At 45.7% G+C, this 18,291-nt stretch overlaps 1 protein-coding gene across 6 annotated transcripts in view; it reads left to right on the forward strand.

Moving 5' to 3' along the window:
* Positions 1-17,320, forward strand: part of PRICKLE2 (prickle planar cell polarity protein 2) — a 303,043-nt gene extending 285,723 nt beyond the window's left edge. For all 6 annotated transcript variants that reach the window (XM_036877995.2, XM_057507903.1, XM_036877997.2 and 3 more), the window contains one exon: positions 11,331-17,320. In XM_036877995.2, the coding sequence (XP_036733890.1) occupies positions 11,331-12,205 (875 nt within the window). In that variant the 3' untranslated portion in view covers positions 12,206-17,320. The remainder of the gene's footprint in view (positions 1-11,330) is intronic.
* Positions 17,321-18,291: the final 971 nt, after the last annotated feature.

Genomic DNA, 18,291 nt, shown 5'->3' on the forward strand with positions numbered 1-18,291 from the left:
CCAGGTAGGGAAGGTGTTCTATTGTCAAAATATGGAAACTGGTGGAAACCGGATTTTCTGTCTTCTTTCTGAAAAATCCCTACTGTGCTTAAGCCAGTTAAAGGTTTTGAAAAGTCCTTCAGAAATTGCCCATCTTATTTGCCTACAGAATCCTTTTACACATAATCCAGAGAGGATACTTCAGGAAAGCTTCCTTAATTCCCAGGATCCACGTGGGGCTGTTAAGGTGGAAGGAGAGAGGTTTGAGGCCTGGGAGGGCTCTGGATTCCGTCTCCTCGCAGGTAGCAGCTGCTTATCCCATCTGCGCCGAGGGGGAGCCCAGCCAAGCCCAGGTTGCCTCAGGAAGCCAGGTGAAGGGCGCAGGCTGGTGGAGACAGGTGCTGGAGACTGAGGGCAGGAAAGGAAGTTTCCATGGCTGAATTCAATGTCTCTGTTTTCCAAGAACCCAGTCCTGGCTTTGCTGGGTCTCCTGTCAGAAGCAGGGTAAGACATTAGTGGCTGCTTCACTTGTGTTGACGAGAGGAGAAGGATGAACAGAATTGAGCAAGGCCATACTTTGCTTCCTTTTTCTAAGAGTTTGCAGGTTTCCTGACCAGAGGGAGCATTACATGCTGAGATCCAGCCCCTGGTTGGTCTCTGTGATACACGCCTCTCTGGAAGTTATGAGAAACAAGGGAAACCAAGCTTTCTTGCCAAATGCATGAGACAGAGAGAAGCCCCCCAGACTTTTGCTGTTCCAAGTGGTGTTGGTGGACCAGAAACATCAGCATCTCCTGGGAGTTTGTGTGAAATTCAGAATGTCGGGCCCAACCCCAGATGCAGTGCATTCAGATCATTTTAAGACAATCCCTGGGTGACTTGCATGCCTGCTCAGGTCTGAGGAGAAGCTGCCTTTGAAAGCATAGAGACCAAATTCTATCCCTTCCTCATCTTCCTCACTGGTTCCCATCACCCATGATCTTGAGCAAGCTGCTTATCTTTTTCTTTCTCTGTTTCCAAGCCTGCATCTGCAAGCACCACTGCCTTTCTCCCCAGTAATGAGGCACCAATGAAGAGTGTCTTGAATGCAAATTAATAATAGAAGCAGTAATGATTACTTGAAACTTAATTCTTATCTAGGAACTTTATTCTGAAGCTTGAATTTGTAAGATCTTGATTTTTTAAGGGGACAAAACCTTGTCTCCCTTTCTCTACGTGAATCATTTTGCATCCATTCATTCATTCATCCATCCATTTTTTCCCCAGCCTTTTATTAATAAATCTTGCATACCATCTACCTGTGCATTTAGAAGTCGCTCCATCTACCTGTGGGCCCAGTAGTTGCCTCTGATGTACACAGTGTCATGAACTTTTATGCCAAGAATGGCACTCCGTCATCTCCCAGCTATGGGTAAATGGGATCTTGAAAAGCAAGGATTCCAACTAAAAAGTACATTGTATACTGCCTTTGAAATCCATAAAACACTTGCATCCAAACTTCTACCCTCCCTTATCAAGCTGGCTGACACTGGTGAGAAATGCATATGCCTAAGGAGGAGGGGAGGGTCGTGGACAGGCAGGTGTGATCAGTGTGTAAACGTGCCCAGGGATAAGACCATAGGTGGGAAAGGTCCCTATGCATTCCAATTTGAAGAAAAGGAAAAAAGGAAATATGACCTGTAAGACCAAATGAAGCAAAGCGTATGAGCTGCCAGTTTGACCCACACGTAGCAGCCATACAGGTCTAGTGAGCTAGACATGCTATTGGTGAAGGGGATGAGGTATGCGGATTCACTTTTTAAATTGTGAGTACATTCTTGCCTGAGTAATTTTTAATAGGCATTTTATAGATGTGTCACAAACAGAAATGTCCATGAACCACAAGTTGCTGCTCAATGAATTATTACACTCATGGTACTACTTCCCAGGTCAAGCAGTAGCCCAGGAGCAGTGCCCCGGAAACCCTCAGAGGCCCACCCCCGACCCCTTGCTGCCCCTCCCTCCTCTCCAGAGTAAGCACCGTCCTGACTTCAAACAGCTGGGATTAGTTTAGGATGGCTTTTAATTTTATAGACAGGGAATCACACTGTCAGGATTCTTTTGTGTCTGGCATCTTTCACTTTGCATTATCTTTGTGAGATCAGCCGTGCTCTTGCATGTAGCAGTAATTCCTATTTATATGACAGAAAACTATCCATTAATGAAAAGGATTTTTTAAATTACTGCTGCTGATTCAAAGCCCGGCTGCATCCGTGAACCTGCAGTCCCCTGTCTGTCTCCTGTCCCTCACGTCTCTAACAGCCCTCCTGCCGTATGCCCTCGGCTTTTTCTACTCACAAAAATGAAAGGCAGGAGGTAGGAGAATAGTTCTGAGGTGGCTGTGAGGTGCCCTTGAGCAAATCCAGCTCCCTCTTACCCACGTCAAAAAGACTGCATACCAATTCACGTATGACCACATGCAGAAAAAGGCATTAAGATGAGGACTGAGAGGCAATGAGAACGTCCTACCTGATCTCAAGGCACCAGCCCTGTTCCAAGTCCTCTGTGTACTAACCTTCACCTTGAGGACTTGGGCCCCGTTACCACTCCTGTTTCGCACAGGAGGGAACTGAGGCACGCAGCACCCCAGGGTCTTGTCTGAGGAGGTGCAGCTCTAAAAGACCAAGCTAGAGGGTGAACTGCTAAGCCAGTGCTTCTCCACTCCCCCTGCAGGTCCTCTCAGGCGTGTTATTAGTCATCCTGCCTACAGGCATGGGAAGGACAATCTCAAATGCAAAGCACACCTCCTCCCTAGAAGAACCTCCTCTGGCCTCGTCCCTGCCTCGTCTCCTCCGTGCTCCCCTTGCTGCAGTCACACTGCCCTTTGTCACTCCTTAGGGCACATAGAACACCTTCTGGTACAAAACGTTCTCACTCCCTCTGCCTGGAAGGGTTCCCCTTGCCCCCTGGCTTGGCTGGTGCCTTCGCGTCCCTGGGTTTTGCCACCACGGAGCTCTTTGCTGACTGGGTCTAGGTGGAGAAGGTCTCTTCCTCTCCATCTGTGTTGCTTACCTCTGCACCTCTGTCCAGTAGCTGTGTGGCTATGCTGCTTTGGTTATCTGTCCTCCCTACACAATGTAAAGGCCTTGCGAGGTTACCTGGAAGGGCCTTGTTTACTGTTGTACTCGGTGCCTGGGAGTGGCAGGGCTTCCTGTAAAGTCTTTGAAGAAACCAAATGGGTCTCCAGAGCCCCAGCTGCCACTGGGGAGCCATTTAGCTTCTGCCCGGTGTAGTCAAGTGTTTCCTGAGCAAATACTCCAGTGTGGTCTGCTTGTTGACTTGGGCTAATGGGTTCTGGAAAACAGCATGGGACCAGTGGGAGCCTAGAGCAAAGTGCAGCAAGCAGCCTTCAACTGGTTTGAATTTTTTTTGTGTGCATCCTTTCAATTAGCAACGCAGCCACATCCCCCATGGAGCTGAGTTGTCGTTAAAATGGACCCCACGTGTTTCTAAAAATGTCACTTCTTGGTTTCTGTCTTCACTACCTTTTACATGTCTGTCTTTATTGGTGTAACTTTATAGGAAAGTTAATGAGCAAGTCAGTACATAGAAGGCAAGAGAGGCTTCCAGTTGGAGCCAGAGTTTTGTTCTTGACGAGGCTCTTCCTTGTAACTGTACTGGGTCTGACAGAGAAGCAGTGTTAGCCCTACTGTGAGGCCTGTCACTTCGCGTCCATGCTGGCGCAAAGGCAGGTCCCTAGAACGACTGCGGCTAAAAGCCGTGCCTCTCTTGTTGGGGGAACCCAGGATCCGTCGTGGCCAGTTTGGAACCAGCTGGTTGTGAAGACGCTGTTCTTCAGTTTGGGCGCCTTCGGTGTCACGGAGTGGCCAGGGATGGGGAAACGGCCCTCCCTGAAAGGGGGCTCCCGGCGGCAGGGCGGGGACTGCAGCGCGGATGTGAACGGTGCTCACACCTCCCCCAGCTCCTGCCTCAGCCTCCCCGTCCCCAGCGCAGCTGACGGGAGGAAGTCGTTTCATGTGTCTGCCAGCCCTGTTCCTGGCAGCGCAGAAGCAGATGGCAGACGTGTGGCTGCGAGCACGTATGACCAGCTTGTTGCCTGGGGCCCACTAGACAGGCTGGTGAACAGATGAAGGGAGTAGGAAATGTGCATCAAGGGCTCAAGATTCCACAGGCTTCAAACAGGACAGAGGGCTAAGTCAGTAAAACCCTTGACCACAGGGACCTCTTGAAAACCACTGAGGGAAAGACAGGCTGTCAAGAGTGGGTTTGGTGAGCGAAGTTTAGAGAGAAAACAACACTTTGAGTCCCCAATATTGGACAACATACCAAACCCAGCCTAATGGGACATATTAACCCTTCTCTGGGTCTGGTGTCAGGCCTGTTCGTGGGGTGGGGTAGGGCAGGCTTCCCCAGTGCCGCTCCCAGAGGCTCAGGAACACAGTTATCTGCTGCACTCGGCAGCAGCACCAGGATTGGATCTGTGTGAACAGGGGTCCTCACTGGGGGACTTTCCCCCAGTGGGGCATGTGTGGATGTCTGGAGACATTTTGAGTTGTTGCACCTGGAGGGGGAGGGAGGGAGTGAGCTGCCATCTGCCAGGAGTGCTGCTGGCAGACGTCCTTCAATGTGCAGGAGAAGCCTCCAGCCACACATTAGCCCACCTAGGGTGCCCGGAGTACCAGGGTTGAGAAACCCTGAATTAACGTCTCTGAGGGTAGAGGGTTTCCTGGAGTAGAAAGGATCTTGAAACTCTGTCACAGCACCAGCCCGGTGTCCCTTGAATCCTCAAAGGCATTTCAAGCACCAGAGGCTCTTGTGCAAATGTAGATTCATATTCTGTACATCTGGTTAGGGTGCCACTGCAGCTGGTCCACAGGTCATGCTTCAGGTAGCAAGGGGCTTTGAGTGTGTTCATAATCTCCCCACTTCCTTTCCATCTCCTGCTCCCTCTCTTCCTGTCCCACCCGCAGCCTTCCCTGTCACTCTCTGTTTGAACCATTCCATGCCCTGTCACCAAGGAACATGTGGTGGTGTTTAAGCTCCACTGCCTAGATGACAGCTTCTCTCCAGCTGTTGCCAATTTGAAGTTCAGGGTGTTGATGAAATCAGTTGATTTAGTTGGAAAAAGGATCTTATGGGACCTGCTCAAACTACCACCCCACCCCCCATCCCCGACACACACTGAAATCAACTTGGACCCGAAAGACATTTTTTTGCATGGCCTGAGACACATGGCTGTGTGGAGCCCAGACCTGGGGATGCTCAGGCTTGGTAACAGCTTCACCGAGAGCGCACTCTCTTTCTGAACCAGAGGATGACAAACAGTCTAAAAAAGGCCAGATAGTAAACATTTCAGGCTTTGCAGGTGATGTAAGTTTCTGCCATGATTACTCACTTCTGCCATTGTAGTGGGAAAGCGGCCACGGGTGATATGCAAATAATAGGTGTTCCTATCATTTATTGTGCTAGGAATAAATGTGTTGTATTGCAATAAAACTTTATTTATAAAAACAAAAAAAAGTAGTGAATGAGATTCAATTTAGTTCCACAAGCTGTAATTTGCAAACTCTATTCTTAACAAATGCTGTTTCTTCATGTCTCTGTGTCAGGGAAAAAAATCATAAAGGGAAAACCTTTTTGAAAGAGAGCTAAATCATTGATAGGAGTTGTAAATGTCTAGATATTATGCAAGATATTCTTTTGCTGCACCAAAATGGGAAATGGGAAAGCATCCTTTAAGTTGGCAGAAACACCATGCTGTTTTCCTGTGCCAATTATTTTGGTGGGGTGGGGGGAAGGACTAGAAAGGGCAATAAATAAGGAATAGAAAGATGTACCGAAAGAGTTGCCATTACACTTCAGTTTGCATTTTCTTCTCTCTGGACTTGAGTGCATGCCTCCTGATCTTAGGATAAATGGGGGAAAGCGACGAAGATTGCCATTCTCTTCCATCCGATGCAGAGCATCCTTTGAAGGTACTGATGTTTTCGCTGTCATGCGCTTCTATGAGACCTCCTATTGGCAATGAGGGGATGCTGCTTAGACAGAAATGCTGGTGTTGCTTAAAGCACCCTGGCTGTGCCTTCATGTTGACAGTTTAACCACAGAGAACCACAGTCTGAATCTGATACTGACCTCTCCTTGTTGGGGCAAGGCCTGGCAGATTCTGAGGGAAACCCTGTGGCGTGTGGACATCTGTGTGGCTCTCGGCCACAGTGACCCACAGTCACTGACTAGTACCTCTGACAAAGCCTGCATTATTCAGAGAGGAAAGAAATCTTTCCTGTGTATTAGTAAGACACAGTTCCACTTGAGAGGACAACTTGGAATCTCTGTCTCATGCTGTTGGATAGATTCTTCTGCCAGGTTCTCCAGAATGTGTTGTGTCACTGATAATGCACGTCAAATGTGGAGTCAGACTTGGGATTCAGCCAGAACTCTCTGGAGAATTTAGTTTGCAGTCTCCGCTTCCCCCACCTCACCTGTGCTCACACGCGTGCACGCACACACACACAAGCACACCTTGGATTGGGCAGCAAGAAAAGTTAAGTGTGTTTATTGCAGGAGAGCAGAGTGGTGTTTGGGGGTCCCATTTGGTTGGACTATTCTGATCTGTAGTGTTTTGACACTGAGTCTCATGCTGCATGGACAGATGGAATAAAGAGTTGAATATTGTCTGTGCAGAGAAGTAATCTCCAGCTGAAGTTTGGAGGCACAAGTTATTTTAATAATGGTTCATCTTCAGTGAACATGGCCATGTATCTGGCCCTGTGTGGCCTTTCATTCTTGGATTCATTCATTCATATAACCATACATTCAACAAGTGTTTGTTTGCCTTTACAGTTGGCTGGGTATAAAATTATTGGGCATGCTTTCTTTCACTGTGGACTTTAAGGCCTTGCTTATTTCCACCATAATGACCAGGTACTTAACACTAGCAAACAGGAGTCTGTTGCTGTTCTCTGGGATCTTAAAACTAGCCAAAGCAATGGAGATGAAATGAAAACTACACAAATTCATTACAGTTGTGATAAGTCTTAAAAAGGAAATATGCATTTCCTTATCTAATTGTCACTGCAACTTCTGAACTCAGACATTGTTGTTATGTCAGTTTTAAAGATGTGTCTTAACACCTAATATATAAAGAGTGCAAGAGGAAGAAAAAGAAGAGAGAAATAAAAAAAACTTTAGATTGTGTTTGAAGTAGTGTAGTACGTGAGTTAAGTTAGACTGTTAGTAAAGAAGCTGCCCTTGAACCTTTGGTAACCATGAATCTAAAGCCTGCAGTCGCAATAAGTACATATCTATCGACAGTCACCTTAAATGTAAATGAACTGAATGCACCAATCAAAAGACACAGAATAATAGAATGGATAAACAGTCTAGACTATTTATGCTGACCCTAACTCCTTCCAGGGCTTGAGTAGAAACCCCAGCAGAGATCATGGCACCCACCTATGTAGCTTGTGTTTCTGGATGTGATTTCTGAAGAACTTTTTTCCTTCCTTAGAAGGGTTCATCCGCTCAGACTATTCATTCATCATCTGAGGCTGCTGCCTTTCCTCCTGCCTTCAGGTTAGGAGGTTCTGGAAGTGACCAGGCTATTGTCAACCAGCCTTCCTGATGGGCACATGGGAGCTAGGCAGCCGGGAAAGCAGGAGCTGGCAGGCTCAGCTCCTCTTGCCCTGACCATTATCCCAGTAATGCGCTTTAAAAATAAACGTATACCACTGGAAAGTATGGTATTTGGCAGAATAGTTTCTCCATAGGCATAGTCAGCGTTTAAATCTGGCACTTTAATGAAAACATTGTTTGATTTTGCCACTGTTTTATTGAGGTATAACTTACCTTTGCTTTAAAGATAGAGCAGACAAATATGAAAGGTGCACCTTCAGGAATGTTCTTGCATGTGTATCCTCTTAAAACCAGCACCCTCACTAAACTATATTTTCTACCTTTATCTTGCCTCTACCTACCACTTCAGCATTTTATTAAAAATAATAATAATAATAACAATAATAATGAGGGAGAAATGTGGGATTCATATATAAATCAAGTATAAAAATCAAACAAATATTCATGTTTGACCTGATTGTTTATAGTTCATGATGCGTGATCAAAACCGAAAGTTTCTGTGATGCCTGCCCTTGTACTGTTCACCGTGTAAGAACTTACTCACTATGTAAGAATTTGTTCACCATGTAAGAACTTGTTCGTTATGCTTCAGAAGATTGGAGACTGACGAGAATTAGGCTTGGGGTGGATTAATGATTGTGCATTGAGCATTGACTCCCCTATACAGAATTTCATTGTTGTTAACAACCATTTGATCAATAAATATGAGAGATGCCCTCTCAAAAAAAAAAACAAACCAGCACCCAGGTCTAGACATAGAAACTAGCACCCTCAAAGTGTCCCTTATGCCCCTGCCTGGCCTCTGTCACCACAGGGAGCCTCAGCCTGTTCTTGAACCTCCTACAGGTGGAGTCATACAGCAGGAACTGTGGTGCCTCAGCATCTCCAGTGAGCTTCGGCCACGTTGCTGGTGTAGTTCCTCATGCTCACTGTTGTGCAGTCTGCCGTTATGTCAGGGTTTCTCACCTGTGGCATTACATGACACTTGGGGCTGGATAATTTTTTGTGACAAGGACTTTCCGGAGCACTGCAGGGTATTTAACATTATCCCCCGGGGCCTCTACCCACTAGATGCTTATATCAAACACCTGCTTTCTCACATGCCAAAGAATTTCCTCTGCACATGAAAACCATTACATCACATGTATATGCTACAGTTTTTAAGAAACCTTTTTAGAATTTCAAACTTACTGAAAAGTTGCAAAAATGGAGCAGACAATACCCATAATGCACTCTTTACCTGGTTTCACCCATTGTTACCCTTTAAGCCTGTTTTATCATTTGCTCTCTTGCCCGCACAGACAGACATACTCAATTTATTTCTGAACTGTTGGAGAGTAAGTTGCATCCTCCTTGGACATTCGCCACCATATATTTCCATGATTCAAGAAAGAATCTTCTCCAATATTATCACCGTTATCAATTAGCCACAGTCAATGCAGCATACTACATTTACTTACCAATTTCCTATTTTTGTCAATTGATGACTATTCTTTATAGCATTTATTTTTACTATAAAGCAGTTTCCAGTCCTGCATAAAGTATCATATATAGTTGCTCAGGTTCCTGAGTATCCTTCAGTCTGGAACATTCTCTCAGCCTTTCTTTGTCTTTCATGATACTGATTTTTATTTTTATTTTTAATGTAGTCCTTCTTTTTAGTAGAATTTTTCTCCCTGGGAGGTTCATCTAATGTTTCCTTCTAAACACATTCAGGACATGTATTTCTGATTGGGAGACTGTGTAATTGATAGTGTGTCCTTAGGACATCCCACCTGGATGCACAAGATGTCCACTTGCACCTCATCAGACTGAGATTGGTCTTCTAGCTAAATGTTGTCTGATTTCTCCACTGTATAGTTGCTAAATTTTCCCTTATAGCTACTCAGCCAACGTGGAAAGACCCTTAACACCATGCAGATATGCTCCCCATCAAGTCTACCCCCCAACTTCAGCACATTTGGACTCTTGCATGAACCGGTCTTTACCTACCGTGGTTGCTAACATGTCTTCCAAATCCAGTGCCCCTTCTCTGGGCACTCGCTTTGCTCAGCTATACACAAAAACCCAGTCTTTCCCCCCATTTGTTTATTGACATTTTCATCTATTATCACTGTGGATTCATGATTTTTTTCCAGTGATTTATAAATAAGTACCATTTTAAATATTTTACACTCAAATTGCTCAGCATCGGGCTAGTGGAGTCCCCTTGAATTTATGCCCTGTGTTCTTCTGACAAACCCCCATCATTGTTATTTCTGACACGTCCTTATGTTTTGGCATAACAGGATGTTCCAGGGTCATCTTTTATATTTCTTTCTCCTGTCCTGGAGTGGGCCGTTTCTCCAAAGAGCCCTAGTTTCTTTGAATGGGAGCTGATAGAAAACATTGCAGTGAATTGATCTTTTTTCCTGTTAATTGACATCTGAGTTATTTCTAGTTCTAGGTTATTATAAAGAAAGCCACTCTGAATACCCTTGTACATATTTTGGGCCTTCACGCTGATGTCTGTTGCATATACAATCAAGAGCGGTGATGGAAAGTCATGGAATCTCCACTCTGCCTAAGTACACAGCAGAAATGAGTACATACGTCCACAAAAAATGGACACAGACATTCAAAACAGCCTTGTTCATAATTTGGGAGTGTGTGTGCATGTGCATTTAGCTTAAGCATATACTGCTGAGTAGTTTTTCAAAGTGTTCAAAATGTTAGTTAAGGGAGAAGTTGTTGGCCTCAGTCAGTAGGGAGGAATACTCCTAATGGGCCACTGCGATCCAAAGATACATTCTTTGCTACCAGAAGCAGCAAAATTGCTGATCCTTTCAATAAATTATGAATGGAAAATGCTGAGATTTTGCTGCTTAGTCCATTCTTAAGAGAGTGCTGCTTTAGGGTGGGCAAAATAGAAGTTACTGAAGTCACGGATTTCCGACTACCTTCGAAATGGTTTTCGTCTCATTGAGGCCAGTGAGGCAGTTGGGGAGTGAGTGTCGATTGCTAGAGTTCCCCACTGTTAGCATCAGGGCCACTGCTTTGTTTTAAAAGGGCTTTCCCTGGGAAGAAGGAATGTCCCAGAGTCCAACTCACACGTCTGTCTGTTAGGAGTCCTAGAGCAGTCATTGACTAGACAGTGTGAGAGAGTAAATATCCCTCTATCTCCACCCAGGGAGCCATTTACTATTCAAGGCATTTGAACTTAGGGCCAGCAGGCAGAGCAGGAAGCTGCTGGATACTGACTGGGAAGCGAATGGGTCCAGGGCCAGAGGGCTGGATTCTAGGCACAGGGCTGCCAGGACCTGCTTGGGCGTGGCATAGCCTCTATAGGTCAGGTTCCTCCTGTCTGTCCTGTGGAGCTTATAGTGCATTATTAGATGAAAAGAGTAATTGAAGGACTTTGTAAAGTGAAATTCTAAACAGAGGAAACATCATGCATAATATGCACATTACTAACTTTGATCAGCCATGGTAGGAATTAGTAACTAGTAAAGTGTGTCTCTTTGGATGCATTTTAACCAGGTGCCCCTGGTGGTCACTGCCCCAGGGTCCCAGAGTGGAGTGGGAAGAGCCCTCCTGCATCCTTTCTGAGAGTCTGTGTGCAGTGCACAACTGCACAGCTGTTGGTGGCGACCCTGGGTAGACGATGGTTCGGGTGACCAGCAGTGACCATACGTCCGTATTGACCTCCGTGGTCGTCTTCTCTCTCTCTCCCCCAGGTCTCTCTGCGGATGGTGGTGCCAAGCGCCAGGAGCACCTATCGCGGTTTTCCATGCCCGACCTGAGCAAAGACTCCGGAATGAACGTCTCTGAGAAGCTGAGCAACATGGGCACGCTTAACTCCTCCATGCAGTTCCGCAGCGCCGAGTCGGTGCGCAGCCTGCTCTCTGCCCAGCAGTACCAGGAGATGGAGGGAAACCTCCACCAGCTCAGCAGCCCCATTGGGTACAGAGACCTGCAGTCCCACGGAAGGATGCATCAGAGCTTCGATTTTGATGGGGGCATGGCGGGCAGCAAGCTGCCGGGCCAGGAGGGCATGAGGATCCAGCCCATGAGCGAACGCACGCGGAGAAGAACGACTTCCCGGGACGACAACCGCCGCTTCCGACCGCACCGGTCCAGGCGCTCCCGCCGCTCCCGCTCGGACAACGCCCTGCACCTGGCCAGCGAGCGCGAGGCCATCTCGCGGTTGAAAGAAAGGCCCCCGCTGAGAGCCAGGGAGGACTATGACCAATTCATGCGCCAGCGGAGCTTCCAGGAGAGCCTGGGCCAGGGGTCCCGGAGGGACCTGTACGGCCAGTGCCCCAGGACTGTGTCGGACCTGGCTTTGCAGAATGCCTTTGGGGAGCGATGGGGACCCTACTTCGCAGAGTATGATTGGTGTTCCACCTGCTCCTCCTCTTCGGAGTCTGACAGCGAGGGCTATTTCCTAGGAGAACCGATCCCCCAGCCAGCCCGCCTCCGCTATGTCACGAGCGACGAGCTGCTGCACAAATACAGCTCCTACGGCCTCCCCAAGTCTTCCACGTTAGGTGGCAGGGGACAGTTGCACAGCAGGAAAAGACAAAAAAGCAAAAATTGTATCATTTCTTAATAGGATTGGAGTCAGGGAATGGGGGAAGATGGGAGCTAAGAATGTAAACTCAGAAACTTGCACTGTTTTGAATTTTAAAGCGCTTTGTGGAGTGGTTACTGGTGGAGAAGAGAGAAGTGACTCTCAGTTGATGGAGGCGAGGTTACGGACTGACTCAGTAGGTAGCACAGTTCTTGGCATGTTGAGTAGTATTTGCACATTCCACTTGGGAGACGCGGTAGACTCGGTGGAGGACCGGTTGGCCACCTTCTTTCCGGCAATCGGTCTGTGTTGAGTTGCCCCTCTCAAGATGGCAAATTGTTTTCTGCTTGCTTTTAACTTCTCTGGTTCTCTTACTTCTAGGACCCTCTTTCCAGTAAGTAATTTGTTTATTAGCCAGGACCCAAGACTAAGTTATTTACATGTCCATTGTAAATGCAATGTAAATGAGAGTTCTGATAAAATATTTTTGTATTTTGTAATATCAAAGGAATTTCTATATCGTAGGACTCAGTGGAGACTTGCATGCACACCAGGCATCGTCTTTGAGTAGTAGTCAAAGGTGGTCCTGGACCACCTTTTTTTTTTTTTCTTTTTTCTATACAAATTTGTTACATGTCAGTGAGACCCTTTTCAAAAGAGTTTATTCAATTTGGCTTTTTGTGGCTTAAAAAAAAAAAATCAACTATTCTACCCAAAGCATTTTATGCTCCATTCTGTCTTAAGGAGCCGTCCTTAAGTCTGATCCCACCCTCCGTAGAATTTATTCTCTACAAAGCGATAGTAATTTTTACAAATTGCAAACGTAACTTTTGCCAATTAGAGAAACTTACCGTTGTGAGTGAAGTTCCGTGAGAAATGCCATCCCTCCCGGGAACATTGAAGTTGCTTATTATTGATGCCTTGGGGAAAATAAGTGACTGTGTGTGGTGCCGTTGTGTGATGTCAGCATGATGTCGTTTTGAATGTGGCATTATTTTCTGGTGCTCATGTTTCCTGGATTTGTATTTCCTGCTTCCCTTTACCCAGGCAGATGGAACAGCTGCCTTAGCCTGACAACCAGTTGTCCTCACTGCAAACGAACTTAAGCATTAGGAGTTTAGGGACAGAAAGGTTCTGAAGGGCTCTGGGAATGACGGTGTGTTCTAGATCGTATGTCATGCATGGAGAAGGAACAAGGTAATTTGAAAACAGAAAGCAGACCGAGCGTAGAAGCTGAAGGGGAATCTAAAAGCAGGTCAGCACAAAGAAGAACCAGAAATGAGGTAGAGGAGAATTACAACCACCTTTAACAGCCCCCAGTGCTTGTAGAAAGAATCCAGTTTAACACATACCATAACCAGAGTATCTGGGTTACCTGGGAAGGTGGAGCAGTTCATCAGAGTTCAGTGTAATGACCTTGAAAACCAAATGTCATTGAAAGGGAGATTTCCATGTTGAACTTTGGGGACTGTTGGTCAGAGAGAAAATGGGCTCAAAAGTGACTTTGCTGAAAGAAGACATTCAACGGTTGTATTGTTTATAGTGACATAAAACTTCCTGCCTTGCTTCAACTGAAAACGAAGCACTTGCTTTTCTTCCATTCTCCTCCTCCCCTTAATAGATTGTGGCAGTTGAAATAATCCATCAGAGGACCCACCTTTAGTGAGACGTCCTGTCGATGTAGTACACGGTGTATCTCAGTGGTCATCTGCCATGGTGAGGTGAGCGTGGCCTCTTTTCAGTATAGTAGTTAATATTTTCTAGTATTTTCTATGGAGAGAATTGTGAAAAGTGGCTTTTCAGACACCATCCCAAATGGGTCTGGGGAAAGGAAGGCTGTAAAGGGTGTGGAAATGGCACTCCATTCAGGATGTATTAAAAAATAATTTGCTTTTCAGGTATTAATATGACATTTGACATTGTCACTGATTTTTTTAAAGAAGCAATGCAAATGTTGGTTGTGGCTGTTTTCCGCATGCTATCTTCATATCTAAATGCTTCATTAATTATCCAAGCCTCCGGAGAATTAACTCTATTACGTTTGTATAGTAAGTTTGTACACTGCTTGGCAAACTGATTAAGAAATACTGTTCAACACCATGCTACTAAAGTAGCAGGTTTCTGGTAGAAATCGGGCGAGTCCAATTTGAAGTTCTGAGTTCTTTGATTGATAAAGAGGCATTTTGGGAAAAGAAAGAGAGGAAAAAAGTATAGATCACTTACCTTAGCAAACAGCTGAAAGTAACGTCTGTCCTCTGTGGCCTGGAATCCAGTGAAAGAAATTCTCTTAGTATACGTTGCTTTCTATCTCTATCCTTTTTAGACTACCTCTTATATCCCCCAGATGAGGTTTAACCACCATCAGCAGAGAAAAAAAGGTGGCCTAGAAATGACGCATACCCAGCACCCAAAAGGGTGGGAGGAATAAGCAATTTCAGGTGTAGCTTCCCAGGAGGCACCCAACTGCTGAACTGCTCAGAGCCTGAGATATAATGAGATACAAGCCCCAGGGTCCGTCTGTACAAGGAAGAGCCCTTCCTTCCTTCCCGCCAGTGTGGGTGACTTCTCCCCAGCCTACACGTAGCCAGGCACCTTACAGAGATGGCCTGGAGGAGGGCTAAATCCCACCGTGGACTCTGTTGCCATTGACCCAATGATGATGGACCCTCCCGGTGAACGCCCTGCAGAGAGCAGGATATCACTGTATTGGGAGCCCTGTAAGTGATAACTTCCATGTAGCAGAATCCCTTGCACAAAAATTCAGTGCATTCTTTTCTGAGGTAAGAACGCAGGGTCCTTGCCTGATTCCTCCGTCATAACCATGACTCTTTTTGGTCAAGATTCTCTGTGACTGGGGCCTCTACTCACTCCTTCTTTGATCATCATTTCATCTTCAATAGACTTTTCTTAGAAAAGTAATATTTTCCCAATTTCCTCTTTTCTCTAATGCCTTGGGGGTTGTTTGTTTGTTTCTACCTCTCTCATGCCAGTCCTTTCCTTGTCTTTTGGTTAAAACTACAATTTTGGAGTTTGCTTCATTTCCTAGTGCTGCTCAATTCAGTGGCAACAGAACTGGCTCTTTGCCAAGAAGTGGGAGCAGAGTCACTGACAGCTTCCTGAATGGCCCTGCCGATACTCACCACCCTGGATACTGTGAACAGGTTTCTTAGCAGACCGGTGGCATTGAGCATGGCATTCCAGTACCTTCCTTCCATCATATAGTTCTGGGATCTCTGTCAAGTGTGAAGGGGAATGAGGTGAGTGAAGTCAGAACCCTGCTTCCTGGTTTTGCATGTGTTCAAAGGGGCAGAATTCCCAGTGTTGGTTGACACCTTCTTCTCACATTCGCCTTGTTCTCTTTTGTATTCCTAACATGGGACCTGGAGGCAGGTTTTTCTCATCCTCTTTGCCCTCTTCTGTAGGATGCCCCTGCCCTACAACAAGATTGTATTTCCTTCTCCTCCTGCCGCAGCTTTCTGCTTTTTGGGTGCCACTAGCCATTGTTGAGTGCGGGTGGGGCCAGAGATGGCATCTGCGTACCATTTGCTTGGCCAGTGTGTCACCGTATACTCTCCCAGTGTACACATATGCAACCTCAAAAATCTTCGTGACACTGACCAGCCAGAACCAGTTGATCAGAACTGATCTTACTTGTCTGACAACAGATCTTATTTGTAACCGATTCTTACTTACCTTTCCACCCTGGGCTCTTTTGCCAATGGCCCAAAACAGTACACCAGCCATTTAGGAAGCATCATCCGTAAATAATTGTGAGACTCCACTTCCTATGCCCCTGTATTGTGGATGCTAAAGAAGGTTGATGTCTTTAGGCTGACTGAAGACAAATCTCTTTGGCCTTCTTTTCCCTTCTCATGGCCAATGATAGGCAGCCTTCTGTCCGTCCTTTTGCAGAGGTCACATAAGAGTCCATCTTCTTTATCTAATCCTACCTCTAATAAGAAATAACACAGATATTTAAATTCCAAGGAGAAATGCTCCTTGTATCTTTCTGTCTAAAAGAAACCAGATGCTAACACCCAAGAAGGAGGACCTATCTGTGACAAAGGAAAGTGGAACCAGTTATCTGAGTATTTCCTGCCAGAAGAGTTGCTATTAGCAGCTGTTTAACACCTTCAAGGCCTTAAAGTGGGCTCTAAGGACAGCATTCCGGGTGTAGGACTCAACAAGCCTCCTCTGCCGGTTGGGAAGGCAGTTTCACATTGCCGCCTTTTGAGGTACGTTTCTTGAAGCCCAAGAAAAGTGGAAGTGAAGAGAGCTTGCCTTGCCGCCAGGGGTTGGTGCCCCTAGGGCCTCGGCACACACCAGAGCTTGTTTGCACCACTTGGAAGCAGTCATCAAGGTTCGGATCAAGAAAGAATTGGATTCCTTTTCCATTTTCTCATAAGAGTCACCCAGTCAATGCTAGACTCCCATAAAACATGACTCACTTATGGGAGCTATACTACTTTATGAGCTTACTTCCTGCTGACGAAACCAACTTTCCCCAAGGGGGATAAAAAGGAGGAGGGGAAGTCACGTAGTATTAGGAAAGTGTTTCTGTGATTTAGATACGATGAATCCATAGGATAGAAAAAAAATTGTCCTGCTCTATCCTGAGAGTTTTCTGAGACATCTGTTCACCCTAGTGGGCATTTGACCATTGATGTTCAATAGCTCACTCCGACCAAGCATTTCTAAATTTTTCAGAGAGTTACTCACCAGGAAGTTCTGTTCTCAAGCCAATCTAATTGATTTCCACATTTGTCTCTAAAGCACAGATCCTGACTTAACATCCTAAGGCCTACGAGTCCTCCATCTGCCTTAGCAAATTAAGACTGGCAGTTTCTCCTCTCTTGAACACATTCTTTCCTGTACAGATTTGCTTTACCCATCTCCTGCTTTAATTCCAAGTGCATAAACAAAACCTCAGAGGGCCTGAGATAGCGAGGCAGGCCAGAGTCTGTGTCGTGTGTCGAGTGTCAAGCTCTTTGTTAAGAAGGCCTGCGACAGGCCTTTGGTGTGGGCTCTGCCAGAGACTGTTGTGAACACTTCGCTTGAGATCCATGCCCTGTAAAATGGATATGATGTTTTACTGATGTCTGTAATACATTTGTAAACTTCCAATAAAATATGAATAAAAGAAATGGTGCTGTGTTTCTCCGTCCTCCTTTGCTTTCTCGGTTTTGGGAAATCTTTGCCTTTGAAGGCAAAGGAGAGAGGCGGCACGTGTCAGGGGAGGAGGCTGCCTGGGAAAGATGAACCTGATGGTGTAAATCAGGATTGCTCCACCTCAGCACTTTCGACATTTTGGGCCAGTTCATCCTTTGCAGCAGAAGACTGCCTGGTGCATGGCAGAATGTGCAGGAGTATCGTGCCCTCTCCCCACTCGATGCCAGTAGGACCCCTCCCCTTGAGTTGTGGCAATCAAAAATATCTCCATACCTCACATCCATTAGGGTGCTACTGTCAAAAAAACAAGTGTGAGTGAGAACTTGAGGAAATCGGAACCTTTGTGCACCATTGGTGGGATTGTAAATTGGTGCATCCCCTGTAGAAAACAGTATGGCATTTCCTGAAAAAATTAAAAAGAGGATTACCATATGATTCAGCAACTCTACTTATGATTACATATACCCCAAAGAGTTGAAAGCAGGATCTCAAAAGTTATTAGTATTTGCCAAGTTCATAATGACATTATTCACAATAGCTAAAAGGTGGCAGCAACTGAAATGTCAATCAGTGGATGAGTGGATAAATAAAATATGGTCTCTGCATGCTGTGGAATATTACTGAGCCTTTAAAAAGGAAGGAAATTGGGACACATGCCAAAACATGTATGAACCTTGAAGACATTATGCTAAGTGAAATAAGCCAGACACAAAAAGAGCAAATGCTATATAATTCCACTGATATCGAATACCTGGAATAGTCGAATTCATAGAGGCAGAAAGTAGTGTGGTGACCGCCAAGAACTGGCAGGGGAGAAAGAAGACTTGTTTCATAGGTAGAGAGTTTCAGTTTTTCAAGATGACAGTTCTGGAGATGATTGGTTGCACAGCAATGTGAATATTCTCAATAACCTGAATTGGACACTTAAAAATGATAAATTGTATGTCATCTTTATT

The sequence above is a fragment of the Manis pentadactyla genome, chromosome 1 (genome assembly GCF_030020395.1).
Source record: "Manis pentadactyla isolate mManPen7 chromosome 1, mManPen7.hap1, whole genome shotgun sequence".
Lineage (NCBI taxonomy): Eukaryota > Metazoa > Chordata > Mammalia > Pholidota > Manidae > Manis > Manis pentadactyla.